General features: G+C 42.0%; 1 protein-coding gene across 1 annotated transcript in view; it reads left to right on the top strand.

Moving 5' to 3' along the window:
* The first annotated feature begins 1,293 nt into the window (after window positions 1–1,293).
* The window catches only part of nup205 (nucleoporin 205), a 127,444-nt gene continuing 113,338 nt past the window's right edge, over window positions 1,294–15,399 (top strand). The window contains exons 1-3 of the mRNA XM_072268030.1: window positions 1,294–1,530; window positions 9,557–9,699; window positions 9,925–10,096. Of these exons, the coding sequence (XP_072124131.1) occupies window positions 1,500–1,530; window positions 9,557–9,699; window positions 9,925–10,096 (346 nt within the window). The 5' untranslated portion in view covers window positions 1,294–1,499. The remainder of the gene's footprint in view (window positions 1,531–9,556; window positions 9,700–9,924; window positions 10,097–15,399) is intronic.

Raw genomic sequence — 15,399 nt, 5'->3', positions numbered from 1 at the left:
GCTGTTCCTGAAATGATGAGTGTGCGGCTCCTGGCTTCTGTACCTTCTTCTTGATGGTGGCAATGAGAAGAGGGCATGTCTTGATGATTGGGTCCTTCATGATGAATGCTGCCTTTAATGCTGACAATGGAGCTGGCTGAGTTTACAACCTCCTGCAGCATTTTCTGATCCTGTGCAGTGGCTCCTCCAGATATATGTATCTCAGACACACACAGACACACACACACACAATATTGATGCGTATGTTTTAAATTGACAGGCTTTTACTAGTGGTGTGTGACATAAAGCCTTAGTAATTTTGATTTAAAGATGAACATAAATAAGGCATTTAAGTTTTCTGAAGTCAAAATTCAAGTGGAAGTGGGGAATACGTGAAAAATCTGTGACAGGGTATAGGCATACAAATAGGACAACAAATAGCAGTTGGGCCTAATCTAAGAACAAAAAAAAAGAAACCAGATCTGGGCATAGCAAAATGGAATATTCACTAAATGGAGGTAACCTGGTAAATGCTGAATGTGTTTGTATAGGAAAGAGCAGAGCAAAGGTCAACCGCAGATAACTACATGGGGAAAAATAACGTCAAAAGTGAATGTTTAGTGCATGAATACAGTATAAATGAATTATACATTTTATTGCGATTTGTCGAGAACAGATTTTCATTTTGAAACCTAAGTGGTATTGTGGAGATTCACCAGCTGATTTCTGCCACAAGTGTGCACTGTTATAAGTGAGCAAGATTGGCCTGCATTTTGCAAGTTAGAGGCATCACATTGAAGCACTTAAGATTCAAAGGGATTGACAGAATGCAAGACTGCTTCACTGGGCTGAAAATCTGGAACTGAAAGTTTGGCGTTGGTTTAAGACTGAGATCAGAGACCTGCACTCATAGGGCTGTAAGTATTTCAGCTCTCACATATCGGGCTGTGAATATACGGCCATATAGTAGAGGCTATAGTGAACAGATTTTTGACCAGGCAGAGGACAGGGAGATTAGTTGGGGAAGGAGGACCAACCAGGATCGGTGAGGTGCTGAGCAAATTTTCCCAGCCATATGGATAACTCTCATGTCTTAAGTTCAAATGGTCAGCTCATGCATATATTTCTTTTATGTTTGCTCAATTTAAAAACTGACAAAGTGCAAAGTTACAGCTGAAATGGGATCAGGGCAGTGGGCAAAGGTGTGAACCACGTGCGTAGACGTTTCCAGGCAAGGCACGCTGGGGAATGTAGTCGGCATTCACTGAATTGCATAACCTCCGGTTCTGGTTTCTGGGCATCCTGGGAGTTGTAGTTTAATGCTGGAGTTCACGCGGTTGTTTTTCGTTCTTTTGGCCTTCGGTCTCTTTCGATCAACGCCCGGACGGTCGAAGAGCAGTAGTTAGGAGATGGAAATACCATCGGCGGGAGTGGATGCTTCCTGATGTCTCCTTGCTGAGGCGGCTGTGTGTTTTGGCCGCGCAGGGCCAGCGTTTTTTGTTCCGGTTTCTTTGCAAAAGATGGCGGCCGCAACTATGGCGGTAAATTCAGGTCAGTGAGGCCGGTGCGGGAACCAGGAAAGGGGCTGTACTGGCCCGCTGTCGGCTTGGTACACTCGCGCACGGTGTTTTGGTCACCCGCATGATAAGATGACTGCAGGCAGCAGGTGTTCAACAACCCATGCCCGACCCCAAGAAACATACACCCGGGTACCACGAGCCCGCCTCAGCACCAGTCAGTGAGGTCCAGGCGTTTAGCGGAGAGAAAGAAGGAGTGGATAGTGGCGAGGAAAGTGATGGGGATAGAGAGAAGGGGAAGATGATGGCGACTGGAGGGTAAGGAGAGAGTAGGGGTGAGTAAGGTGCTGGGATAGTTGGGTATAGGTAAGGGAGCGGAAGGTGATGGGGATAGGAGGCGAAATGAGAGAGTAGGAGAGGGAAAGGTGATGGGGAGAGAATAGGAAGGGAAGGTGATAGGTATAGATTTTGTGGGGTCGGGTGGGGAGGAGAAGAGAAGTGTGGAGGGGAAAGTGCCAGAGATGGCAGGAGGGTGAAGGAGAGAGTAGTGGGAGGGTGTGGGAAGAAGGTGGAGAGGGGGCTGGGGGAGAAGAAGTGAGAAGCAGAAGGGAAGGTGCTGAGGATGGGAGGGGGAGGAATTAGTGATGGAGAGAGGGGAGTGCGGTATTGAGAGGGGGAGGGTGGAAGGCGAGGCGACGAAGTGGAAGGAGAAGGAGCAAAGGGAGAGAAGTTGGGGGACAGTGAAGGGTGATAAAGGATGGACGAGGTGATGGGATGAAGGAAGATTATTTGGGGAGGTGGGGGCATAGAGTCAAATGGAGAAAATATCAGGGTCAATGGGTGAGTTAGGAAGAGCATAGGTGGTGTTTAAATAGTGAGGTTATTGAAATATGAGGAGTAGGAGGAAGGAAGGAATGAGCACAGGACAATGGGGAGCTGAGGCAGGGGTTGGTGGTGCTCAAGAGCTGGGGGTGGACGGGTGTATGAAAGCTGTGGGGATTGAGAATGGGCAGGATATCGGCAGAACAGGTTGGCGATATGGAGGAGGAGGAGGAGAATGAATTACACTGCAAGGGGGAGCAGTTAGATCACAACTGGTAGGGTGGCTATTGGAGGTGGGGTGGATTAGAATCAGGTTTATTATCACTATTTCACATGGCATAAAACTTGTTTTGTGGCAAAGACGTGAAATCGCTGCAAATTACAAAATAAATTGAACGCAAGAGAAAAGAATAGTGAGGTAGTTTTCATGCACTGTTGAGAAATTTGATAACAGAAGGGAAGAAGCTTTTCCTGAATATTTGAGTTTGGATCTTTTGGCTTCTGTACCTGCTCCCTGATGGTGGAGAAGGGTTAGTGACAAGTGGGGGAGCTGTGTTGTGCAACAGAATTAGGGCAAATGTTGGGGAGAAAGGAATGTTGGAGCAAGAAGTGGAACCTACTCGATGAGAGGGGCATGAGATGGGGTGAACTGGGTCTGCAGTGAGAGGAGGGTAAGAATAAACAGAGAAGGGTGAATATACTGATTTGAGGGATTATGTGAGGTTGGAGATACAGGACAGGCAGAAGAGGATGGAAGAACATTGAGCGTGGAGCTCGCAGAGTACGTGCTGAAGAAGATGGGACAGGCCAAAGTGTGGCATTTGGGAAGGATAGGCTTGTGATGTGGGGGTGGTGTGAGCAGGGAGAAAAGTGGTCCTTGAATGGAGGGACAAAGTGAGAGAGGCAGAGAAAGGATAGTGATCCAGGGAGGGTCCATGGGTGTAGGTCAGTGGGAGGCTGGAGGAAGAGTTGGATGAGGCACAGGGAGCACATGAGGATGAAATGTAAAAAAAAAATGGTGGTGGTGGGCTGAAGAGGAGGAACTGAGACTGGGTGGCCTGAATGGAAAGGATGGAAGAGGTCATCGAGAAGTGATGCAGATAGAGAGGAGGTATGTGAAGTTTATTTAGGTTGGAGAGAGGAGGGAGAGCTAACTGAGAGCAGACAGGAGTGAAGGGATATAGTGTAGGGGAAATTAGTTTTAGTTTATTGGGGAGCGATTGCATGAAATCCACAGAGGTAAATGTAGAAATCAGGACATGAGCAATGTCAAGAGCGAAGGGGAGGTGTGTGCAGGATGTTGGGGTGATGAATGGAATCAAGCACAGGATGTGTGTACCTGGGAGACAATTATCCACAATATATTTACCCTATGTCTTTTAGGAGCAATGCTTATTCAAGCAGAAAGGTATTTCTCTTATTAAAATTTATAATTTGTAATTCAGCTCTTAAATTTATGAAGCACAATCATCAACCTGAAGGAATTGTGGGGCTGATCTTGTCACAATCTGAAATCTGTGGTCCATGCAATGGGTCTGCTTTTTTTTAATTGGACATTACCTGTGTAGGTGTGCATTGATTCCAAAGAGGTGGTGTTTGCTTCACTGAATACAAAATGTTGACGATGTCAAGTCATCTGTGGGCTTTAACAATTTTTATCTGTGACCTTTCAAGTGTCAGGCATTTGTAATTACAATGTGACAAATTTTGTGTCTAAGCTGGTACTGCAAACAACAATTTAGACAACATCTATAAAAATGGCAAAGTGTTGACATTTCAAGCACTATCTTTCATTAGAATTGGTAATGTTTCTGTGGGCATCCTCTAACCCTGCGTTATCTGAGGAAAGATTGAATCTTAACATAGACAATTCTGCAGAGGATTGGATATTACCTGTGTACATCTTCTGCATCCTTTTCCATATAAGAGTATGACAGCAATAATTTTGACATTTCAAATGTGCTGCTTTTCATAAAATAAGAGATGTTGAAACAGTGCAATTGGATTTCTCCAAAAACTTTGCAGCCATAATAGATTAAATCCTCGCGCAAAATGTGTTCAGTAGGCTTGTGAGTCTGTTAGATGGCTACACTCAAACTAAATTTGAATTTGTGTGGCTTGGATAAATGTACTTAAACTCCACCATGATCCAGGTCAAGCTCTCCTCTCACTGCTGCCATCAGGAAGGAGTTTTGGAGCCTTAGATACCACACTACCAGGTTCAGGGACAGTTGTTACCCTTCAGGGTCCTAAACCGGTTTGGATAACTTTGCTCATCCCAACACTGAACTGATTCCACTATCTATAGACTCACTTTCAAGGGGTCTACAAATCATGTTCTCAGTGTTATTTATTTATTTACTATTGTTACTGTTTGTTTTTTTGTATTTGCAGTTTTCTTTTACACATTGGTTCTTTTCAGTCTTTGTGTGTAGTTTTCATTGATTCTGTTGTATTTCTTTGTTCTATTGTGAATGCCCACAAGAAAATGAAGCACAGGGTAGTATATGGTGTAATATATGTACTTTAATGACAAATTTACTTTCAACTTTGAACTTAAAAAAAGTTGGAAACACTGGAAAAGGGACAGATTTTCTTACAATTCCTACTTGTGGGCTCATATGCTAGAGCTCTCTCTGATCCATGGAAACTAAAAATAATTGTTCCTACAAAGATCAAGCAGCAATTTCCCAGATATGACAAAGTAAACTATATTTCACTATCATTTTCTTTGTCCCCAAGTTGAGGAACATGTCTGCTTCTGTTTGGGTGCTTCCGTCAGTTGCCCGCATATGCGACTTGCATGTTAGATCTCTGTTAAGCCAAACAGCTTCGAGGATAGTCAAGAATTTGATCTGGGGTAAATGTAGGAAAAATCTTGCTAGTCCTTTGATTTACTGTTATATTTAATGCTCTCCAAAAGCTTACAAATGAACTTTGTGATTCCAGAATAAGAATCAGGTTTCTTATCACTAACATATGTTGTGAAATTTGTTATTGTGCAGCAGCAGTACATTGCAATGCGTAATAAGTTACTTTAAATTGCAATAACAAATATAAAAAGTGCAAACAGAACCAAATAGTGAGGGAGTGTTCATGGACCATTCAGACATTTGATGTTGGAGAGGAAGAAGCTATTCCTAAAATGTTGAGTGTGTGTTTTCATTATCCCATCCCTGATGGTAGTAGTGTGAGAAGGGCATGTCCTGGATGGTGAGGATCCTTAATGATGAATGCCACCTTCTTGAGGCAGAGCCTTTTAATGATGTCCTTGCTGGTGGAGTGGCTTGTGCCCATAATGCAGCGGTCCCAAACCACCGGCCCGCAAAGCATGTGCTACCGGGCCGCGAGGAAACAATACGAGTCAGCTGCACCTTTCCTCATTCCCTGTCACACACTGTTGAACTTGAACATAGGGTTGCTAACTGTCCTGTATTTGCTGGACATCCCGTACATTGGGCTAAATTGGTTTGTCCCATACGGGACCGCTCTTGTCCCATATTTTCCCTGCTAAGGTAGAGCGTTCCTGTGAAACCTTTTGTGCCGAAATGGCGTAAAGCGAAGAAGCAATTACCATTAATTTATATGGGAAAAATTTTTGAGCGTTCCCAGACCCAAAAAATAACCTACCAAATCATACCAAATAACACATAAAACTTAAAGTAACACTAACATACAATAAAAGCAGGAATGATATGATAAATACACAGCCTATATAAAGTAGAAATAATGTATGTACAGTGTAGTCAGGAAGATTAAACCAAAACCGATCTGTAGAAAAAAATCGGCACACGTATGCGCTTCATGGTCATGGTAGTCTTTCTCAGGGTAAACACAAGTGTCCTGTATTTGACTGCTACTTTTCTCCCTTATCTGGGAGTGAGAAAGTTGGCAACCCTAACTGTAAAAGACATGTTGAGGTGAGTTTAACCCTACTTGAACACCCCCCCCCCCCCCCCCCCCCCCCAGTTGGCCGGTCCACAAGAATATTGTCAATATTAATCCGGTCCGTGGTGCAAAGAAGGTTGGGGACCTAGCAAATCTACAATCCATAATGGACCTAGCAAATCTACAATCCTGTGTATTCATCTGTAGAAATTTGCTGGAGTCTTGGTGACATACCAAGTCTCCTCAAGCTCCTAATGAAGTATATCCACTGACATGCCTTCTTCGTTATTGCGTCAATGCGTAGGGCCCAGGATAGATCTTCTAAGATGTTAATGCCCAGGAACTTGAAATTGCTCACACTTTCCACTGCTGATGAGAACTGGTGTGTGTTCTCCCAACTTCTTCCTGAAGTTTACAATCAGTTCTTTGGTCTTGCCAATGTTGAGTGTATGGTTGTGGGACCGCTCGACTATCTCACTCCTGTAGGCTGCGCTGTCACCATCTGAGATTTTGCCAACTGAATGTGGAACTGTTTGCCCTGTCGTGGTGTTTATAAAAAAAAGTATGGGAACCCGTGATTTGGGAATGGAGGGATGTTCCTTTCATCTGGTCTATGTTTAAAAGCAATAACCAGAGGCACAAGGTGTAAGTTGTGCAGAAATTTGTTAAACATGATATCAGTTTCCCGTGTTGCAATTAAATACCTTCTCAAATAACATTGCTATCTTTCTTCCCGCAGCTCAGGGTTTTGTTACACCAATTATAAATTGTGATCATTCTATCCTTTTTATATATTCTTTTCAGTGAGGTTGTGTTTGCTCATTTCAAAAACAAGGTAGTACAAATGTTACAAAAGAATAGATAGGTTTTTGATTATTCAAAATGCTTTTATTTATTTTATATCCTATAAGAAGTAACCCAGGTGTTTCACCAGTTCAGAGTAAGTCCATGCTGTCTTTTGGGATTTCTTTGGGAGTTAATTAATATATCGTGGGAGTTCTACATTAACTGCTTTTCATTACTACATATTCAATGATTCCTTTATAGTCCAGGAGTTATTTAATATTAGTATTAAATGCCGCTTATTAGGATGGGTAAGTCCCCATGGTCTGATTTCCCAGATTACCAAGTAAGGCAAAGGAGAAAGGAGATTTCTGCAGCCTTGACAGAGATCTTTTTATTCTTTTAAACAACAGGTGATGTCACTTTTTTTTTGAAGAAATGTGACAGGAGCAAACTAGGAAATTGTAGGCTGGGTGAGCCTTTTTTCAGTGGGAGAAAATTACTGGAGATGTTTCTTCAGGGGTGGATATGCTCACGTTTGGAAACACATTGACTTGTTAGGTATAATAAGCATGGATTTGTTCAGGGGAGGTCCTGTCTCTCAAACTTGATTGAATGGATGGTGTCTTCATTAACTATAGTAAAGCATTTAACAAGATCCCACATGATTATGTTGCAAAGGATCCACGGTGAATTGGAAAATTGAACAAAGAATTGATTGAGTTATGGGGTGTTTTTCTTATGAGTTTTGTAACCAATGGTGTTTCATGGTGATCAGTGCTGGGACTTCAGATGTTTGTAATACTTATAAATGATCGGGATGAAAGTGGGTGATCAGTAAGTTTGCACATAACACACAATCTGGTGACGCGTGGGTGGTGGGGTAGGTTGTGAAAGGATTCAGCAGGATATAGATCACTTAGAAATTTAGACATTTAAATAGCAGATGGTCTTTAATCTGGACGTTTGTGAGGTGATGTATTTTGGGAGATGAAATGTAAGAGTAAATGGCAGGGCTTTAAGCGCATTGATGTACGGAAGGATCCTGGAATCCGTAGCCTCCTGAAAGTGGAAACACAGGCAGACAGCTTGATGAAGGAAGTGTATGGTCTGCTTAATTTCGTTGGCCAGGGCATTGAGTGTAAATGTTGCAAAGTCATGTTGCAGTTGCGTGAGCATTTGGTTAGGCCATATTGGATATATTGTATGATGTTCTGGTCACCACAATATAAGGAGGCTGTGCAGGCTTTGGAGAGTTACTCATAAAGTTCACGAGTTTGTTGCCTGGATTGGAGTCTGGGTTGAGTTTATTGTGAAATGTACAAGTATATGTATGCACAGCTGCAATGAAGAACTTTGTTGCTGCACCATCATGGGCACATGACATCATCAAGCTACATTCACAAGAAACACAAATTATGAACAATTTTTACAAGAAAGTGCAATTGGAACAAAAAAAAGTAAATATTTGAGCTAAGTGGTCAGAGTGCTGGTAACTCCATTGATTAGAGTTGTGCAAGTTGGTTCAAGAAACGATTGGTTGAAGGGAGGTAGTTCTTGAACCTGATGATCTTTGGATGTTGCCTTCTTGAGTGCATTTGCTTTTAAGAGAGTTTGAACAAACTTGAATTGCTTTTTGTTTTTGGAGTTGATCTGAAAAAAGTATTTTGGAGTATAGGTAGCATTGATAGTCAAAATCATTATTCCCGGGTGGAAGTGTCAGACGCTAGGGACAGGGACCACATGTAGGCAGCGGCTCTTAGTTTCGATGGGGGTACATGGGTCGGGTAGACATGGCCAGCCAAAGGGCCTATTCTTGTACTGTACTGTTTCCTCAGCCCATCAAAATTAAATAACATTTTCTTATACCAGTTTCAAAATCTTAATTCCTTATTTTAAGACTATGCTCTAAATTTATAGCTAGAAGCTTTTCAGCCTCCAACTCCTGAGTCTTTCAACAAAATTCATGTTTTGATGTGATCATCTGCTAAACAGCAGCTGCGCCCATTCTGTTTGATTCAATTTATTCTCTTTTATGACGGGAATCAGTCTCATGAAACTCAAATTCCCTCTCAGATGAGTGTAACCCTTTTCAGGAAAGTCTTGAAGATGTGTTTTCATGGAAACACCAGACTCCTTTGCTCTCATACCTTCCAATAAAGGCTAATGTTTCATTTATGTTCCATATTGCTTGCTGTCTGCTTTTTGACATCTTGTGATTCATGAAAATTGGACCCAAATTTCCCTAGATAGGAACATTGCATGTAGTTTGTGTTTCTGTTTTCTATTTTCTTCCGAAAGCTTGTCTTAAATGAGCAAAATCTATTGAGTTTCATGAGATGCGACTTTTAAGTGAAGATCTCATTACTGTTAACGTAGAAAATGTTCTGTTTTTGAAGTTCCAGTGCCTTCACGTTTAATGAAGATAATATTTATAGTTTATTTTCATGTAATGAAGCTCACTGTGGCCCACCTCTACCTTTATATCATGCAGTTTCTGAAAGAGGGTTGCATGAAGTACTCTCTCTTCTTTAACCGACTAATTCCTTGCCTCTTGTTTGTTACAGCTGCCGGCTTGTGGGGCCCATACAAAGACATCTGGCAGACGGTGGAGAGTGTGATCTGGAGGCATCAGCCAGAAGCTGTTCATCTGTTGGATCTTACTCTCAAAAAACATAAACCAGACTTCATTTCCCTTTTCAAGAATCCTGTGAGTTCTCTTCTGTTTTATTAATAATTTCAGCTAATGAAGACACACTGATCGATAGTTAAGTAATTGGCTATGAAAAGGAAACAGGAATTATGAAGGTCTAGGTTGACCACATCAACTGAAGCAAACTAAGCTGAAGAGAGCAAAAGATCAAATGTAAATAAAATTAATTCTTGCTTCAAATGTTGCCTTGAAGATGAATTTAACATGTTTTTTTTTGCTCAGGCTAAAAATGTACAACACAGAGAGAAAGTGAAGAAAGCCAACGTTGAGGGGATTGTTATCCAAGGTCAGCAAGGGACCAGGCTGCTCCCAGATCAGCTCATCAGTGAGGCTTTCATTTTGAGCGACCTGCTTAACATTGGGGAGCTGGCTGCAGTGGAACTGCTGCTGGCAGGTAGGTACTTAAAGTTTTGTCACTTGTTCAGCAACTTTTACCCAGCAATTAAACCAGGGGTCCCCAACCTTTTTTGCACGGCGGACTGGTTTAATATTGACAATATTCTTGCGGACCGGCCAACTGGGGGCGGGAGGGGTGTTCAAGTAGGGTTGCCAACTTTCTCACTCCTAAAGTAGGGACAAAAGTAGCAGTCAAATATGGGACACTTATGTTTACCCTGAGAAAGACTACCATGACCATGAAACCTTGCGCGGGCACCTGTGTGCGCATGCGAGTACGTGCCGGTTTTTTTCTACAAATCGGTTTTGGCTTAATCTTCCCTATTCTGTTTAGTGAAACTGTGAATCTACACTGTACATACATTATTTCTACTTTATATAGGCTGTGTACTTATCATATCATTCCTGCTTTTACTATATATTAGTGTTATTTTAGGATTTATGTATGATTTGGTAGGTCATTTTTTGGGTCTGGGAACGCTCAAAAATTTTTCCCATATAAATTAATGGTAATTGCTTCTTCGCTTTACGCCATTTCCGTTTACGAATGGTTTCATAGGAATACTCTACCTTAGCGGGGAAATATGGGACAAGGGCGGTCCTGTATGGGACAAACCAATTTAGCCCAATATACGGGATGTCCCGGCTAATACGGGACAGTTGGCAACCCTACGTTCAAGTTCAACAGTGCGTGACAGGGAATGAGGAAAGGTGCAGCTGACTCATATCGTTTCATATCGCCAAATCATATCGTTTCCTCGTGGCCTGGTGGTTGGGGACCACTGTATTAAACTGCTCTTGTGTCTACCTGCTGATCCCAAGAATATTCCTTATTAAACATGGCTTCTACTGTATATTCATTCACTCAGTGAATGTGGGTGCTTTTTTAGCCACCCTTGAAGAATGAGAGTCAAACATCAGAGAAATGGGCCCTTTGGCCCAACTGGTCCATACCAACTAAACTTCTCATCTAAGCTAGTCTCATTTGCCTCTGTTTGGCCCATATCCCTCTAAACCGGTAGATTCCAACCTTTTTTTATTCATTGGTCCCCAGGTTGGGAACCCCTGCTCTAAACCTTTCCTATCCATGTACCTGCCCAAGTTTCTCTTATGTTGTTATTGTACCTGTCTCTACCACTTCACTTGATAGCTCATTCCATATACTCGCCAGCCTTTGAGTGAAAAGATTGCATCTCAGTCCCTTTTAACTCTACCCTCTCACCTTAAACCTATACCCTCCAGTTGCTGTTTACCCCAACCCTGGGAAAAAAGACTCTGTGCATTTACCTTATCTATGCACTTCATTCCTGTTGTCCTGCCGAAGGGTCTCAGCCTGAAATGTTGACTGTAGTTTTTTCCATAGATACTGCCAGGCCCGCTGAGTTCCTCCAGCATTTTTTGTGTGTTGTTTGGATTTCCAGCATCTGCAGATTTTCTTTTGTTTATGCACATTATTTGTTACACCTCCATCAGATCCTCTGACTCCTGCACTCCGGTGAATAAAGTTCCAACCTGCTTAGCCACTCTCCATACTCCGTGTTGAATTGTTGATTGAGTTCTGGCAGCATCCTCATAAATCTCGGCATGTTTTCCTGCTTAATTGTGCCTTTCTTCATATCAATATTTCAAATTCAGATTCAACTGGCCATTTGGTTTCTAGATGCCAAATTGTGGCTGTGAAAAAAAATCTCAAGTTCTGGGGCTTCCTCCGTGATGGTTGTAGGAATTGACTCTGAGACTGCAGGAAGTGGTTCTGACAACTCCGGACACCTTTCTTCTCTTCTCATTTCAACCATGTATGCTGAAATGGACTCCCCTTTAGATTCTTCTTATGAAACCGAAAGTGTGCTCCAACCAGCGATGGTTTTGGTTTGAAATGTTTCTGCATTTCTTTCATGACATCAGAAAAGCTCATTTCGGCTGGTTTGGTTGGAGCAGTTAAGTTTCTAAGCAAACTGTATGCCTTTAAACCCAATGCACTCAGCAAAACTGGCACTTGTTTCACATTGGCAATTTCATTTATTCAAAATACTGCTCGTTTAGCTCAGTATACATGAGGCAGTTGACTGCTGAGCAATCAAACGTGCCCATCTTTCCGACATAGCCAGCCATTTCTTCTTTTTTTTTATGATTATTATCAACAGCTGCAACTATTTATGAAACTGTGATTTCTTCAATTTTCTGCCTTTTTTTAAAAACTCAATCACCTCTGTCTCCTTTTCTGAAGAAACGTGCTGTGCTGCTTTTTTTATACTGGACTGTCTCACTGTGTCTTTTTTGAAACTTGAATATTTTGTTGCTCTTCAATGGGGTCATAGAAAAGTCTAGTACATAACCAGGCCCTTTGGCCCATGTAGTCCATGCTGAATCCACTTAAACTGCCTGCTTCAATCAACCTGCACTGGGACCATAGCCTTCCATACTCCTACTATCCAGGTACATATCCAAACTTTATTTAAATGTTGAAATCAAGCTTGCATATACCACTTGTGCTGGCGGATCGTTTCACACTCTCACAGCCCTCTAAGTGAAGACGTTTCCCGTCATTTTCCTCTTAAAGTTTTAACCTGTCACCCTTAACCCCTGACCTTTGGTTGTAGTTCCAGTGGAAAAGGCCTGCTTACCTTTACCCTACCTATACCCCTCATAATTTTGTATACCTCTATCAAATCGTCTTTCAATCTTCTACATTATAAGGAATAAAGTCCTAATTTATTCAATATTTTGATTTATGAAGACCAATGTGTCCAAAGCTTTCTTTATGACTCTACCTGTGATGCCACTTTCATTGAATTATGGACCTGTATTTCCAGATCCCTTTGTTCTACCACACTCGTCAGTGCCTTACCATTCACCTACCCTGTTTGGTCCTACTAAAGTGCAATATCTCACGCATGTCTGCATTATTTTTCAGCTGATTTTTTCCCAGCTGATGCGGATCCTTCTGCAAGCTTTGATAGCCTTCCTTGCTGTCCACTACACACCTAAACTTTATGTCATCTGCAAATTTGCTGATCCAGTTAACCACATGGTCATCTAGATTGTTGATACAGCTGACAACCAACAACGAACTTAGCACCGATCCCTGTGGCACACCACTAGTCACAGGCCTCCTGTCAGAAAGGCAACCATCTGCTACCACTCTCGTTTCTCGTACAAAGCCAATTTACTACTTAATCTTGAATACCGAGCGACTGAACCTTCTTGACCAACCTCCCATGCGGGACCTTGTCAAACTTTTTGCTAAAGTCCATGTTGTCAACGTCCTTCATCCACTTTCCTGGTAACTTCTCTAAAAAAACTCTAAGATTGGTTAGACATACCTACCATGTACAAGGCTATGCTGACTATCCTTAATCTGTCCATGAATATCTAAATTTTGATATATCCAGTCTCTTAGAATACCTTCCAATAATTTTCCCACTACTGATGTCAGGGTCACCACCCTGTAATTTCCTGGTTTTTGCTTAGTCTTTTTTAAACAGCAGAACAATGTTGGCTAAATCTCTCTGCTAGGGCCCCAGTAATTTCTGCACTTGTTGCCCGTAGGGTCTGAGGGAACACCCTGCCAGGCCCTGGGGATTTAGCCACCCTGATTTGCCCCAGGACAGAAAAGACCCCCTCCCCTGTAATCTGTATAGAGTCAAGGAAGCTGATGCAGCTTTGCCTCACTTCTATAGACTCTCTCCATCTCCTGAGTAAATACAGATGTAAAATATTTAAGATCTCTCCCATCTGTTTTGGCTTCACATATGAATTACCGTTCTGATCGTCCAGTAGACCGATTTTTTTCTCTTGCAATCCTTTTGCTCTTAACATATCTGTAGGATCCCTTAGGATTCCCCTTCACCTTGTCTGCTAAGGCAACCTCATGCCTTCTCTTAGCCCTCCTGTTTTCCTCCTTTAGTGTCCTCTTACAATTCTTGTGTACCTCAAGAACCTCAATTGTTCCTGCCTGCCTTTAGTTGCCATGCACCTCCTTTTTTTTTTATTGATCTGGGCCTCAATATCCCTTGAAAACCAAAGTTCCCTACATATCCTGACCTAGTCCTGACGAAGGGTCTCGGCCTGAAACGTCGACTGCGCCTCTTCCTAGAGATGCTGCCTGGCCTGCTGCGTTCACCAGCAACTTTGATGTGTGTTGCTTGAATTTCCAGCATCTGCAGAATTCCTGTTGTTTTCCCTACATATACAAGTTTTGTATTCTTAAAATTTCACTTCTGAAAACCTCCCACTCTCGTTTGTCAGAAAACAGCCTGTCCCAGTTCACACCTACCAGATCATTTCTAATATCATCAAAATTGACCATTCTCCAATTTAGTATCTCAACCTGCAGACCATACATATCTTTTTGCATATTTACTTTGAAACTAATGGCATTGTGATTACTAGATGCAAAGTATTCCTCTATACAAACTTCTGTCACCTGCCCTGTCTCATTCCCTAATAGCAGATCAAGTATTGCACGCTCTTTCCTTGTGACTTCTACATACTGATTAAAGAAACTTTCTTAAACACATTTGATGATCTATCCCATCTAGTCCTTTTACATTATGGAAATCCGAGTCAATATGTAGAAAGTTAAAATCACCTACTGTAGCAACCTTGTGTTTCTTGCAACAGACTGCGATCTCAGCAAATGTGTTCCTCTAACTTTTTTTTTTAGCCCAACTGCCCCCTGAGGCAATTTCATACTTCCCAACACCCCTCTAATGCACAATGTACTTTCTGGCGCCACCATAGTGTAAAAACATGTTTACCGTGTGCTAACATGAGAAAAATTATTCTGCTTTAAATTTGTCTTCAAACCTAGCTGACACAGTACCTGTGCGCTGTACAGCAGCTTTGATATCAATGTAATCCTTGAGCTTGATGGCTTTTAGCACGAGTTGAAATATCTGGTTCAAGTTGCAACAGCAAAAGCCTCATGTCCCCATGCGTAACAATGTCCAAGCAGTTTCTGTTTTTTTGTGAGTATGTGGTTCACTGCACTGAACTCTCTTTCAACAAGGTAGGAGGATGGAAATGCAGTTTGGATCTTCTCCAAAGACTGGGAAGCTTCGTAGGACTGTAACCACATAACACAAAAGCCAAAATTTTTGAAAAGCATTTTTGCTGCTGCTTCATTCTGAGTTTCGATAATTTCTTCTTCAAGCTCACTTCTTGCTCTTCCACCCTGCAAAGAAATGGGTTAATTGCCCAGTCCAGAATTTGTAGTCCATTCTAATCCTTGAATTGATTCTGAAATTCCTCCTTCAGTGACTGCAAATCTAAGCAGTACTCTTGCAAATCACCGTCTGG

This window comes from Mobula birostris, chromosome 9 (genome assembly GCF_030028105.1).
Source record: "Mobula birostris isolate sMobBir1 chromosome 9, sMobBir1.hap1, whole genome shotgun sequence".
Taxonomy (NCBI): domain Eukaryota; kingdom Metazoa; phylum Chordata; class Chondrichthyes; order Myliobatiformes; family Myliobatidae; genus Mobula; species Mobula birostris.
The sequence above is the reverse complement of the archived record's forward strand: the minus strand, read 5'-3'. Positions and strand labels throughout refer to the sequence as shown.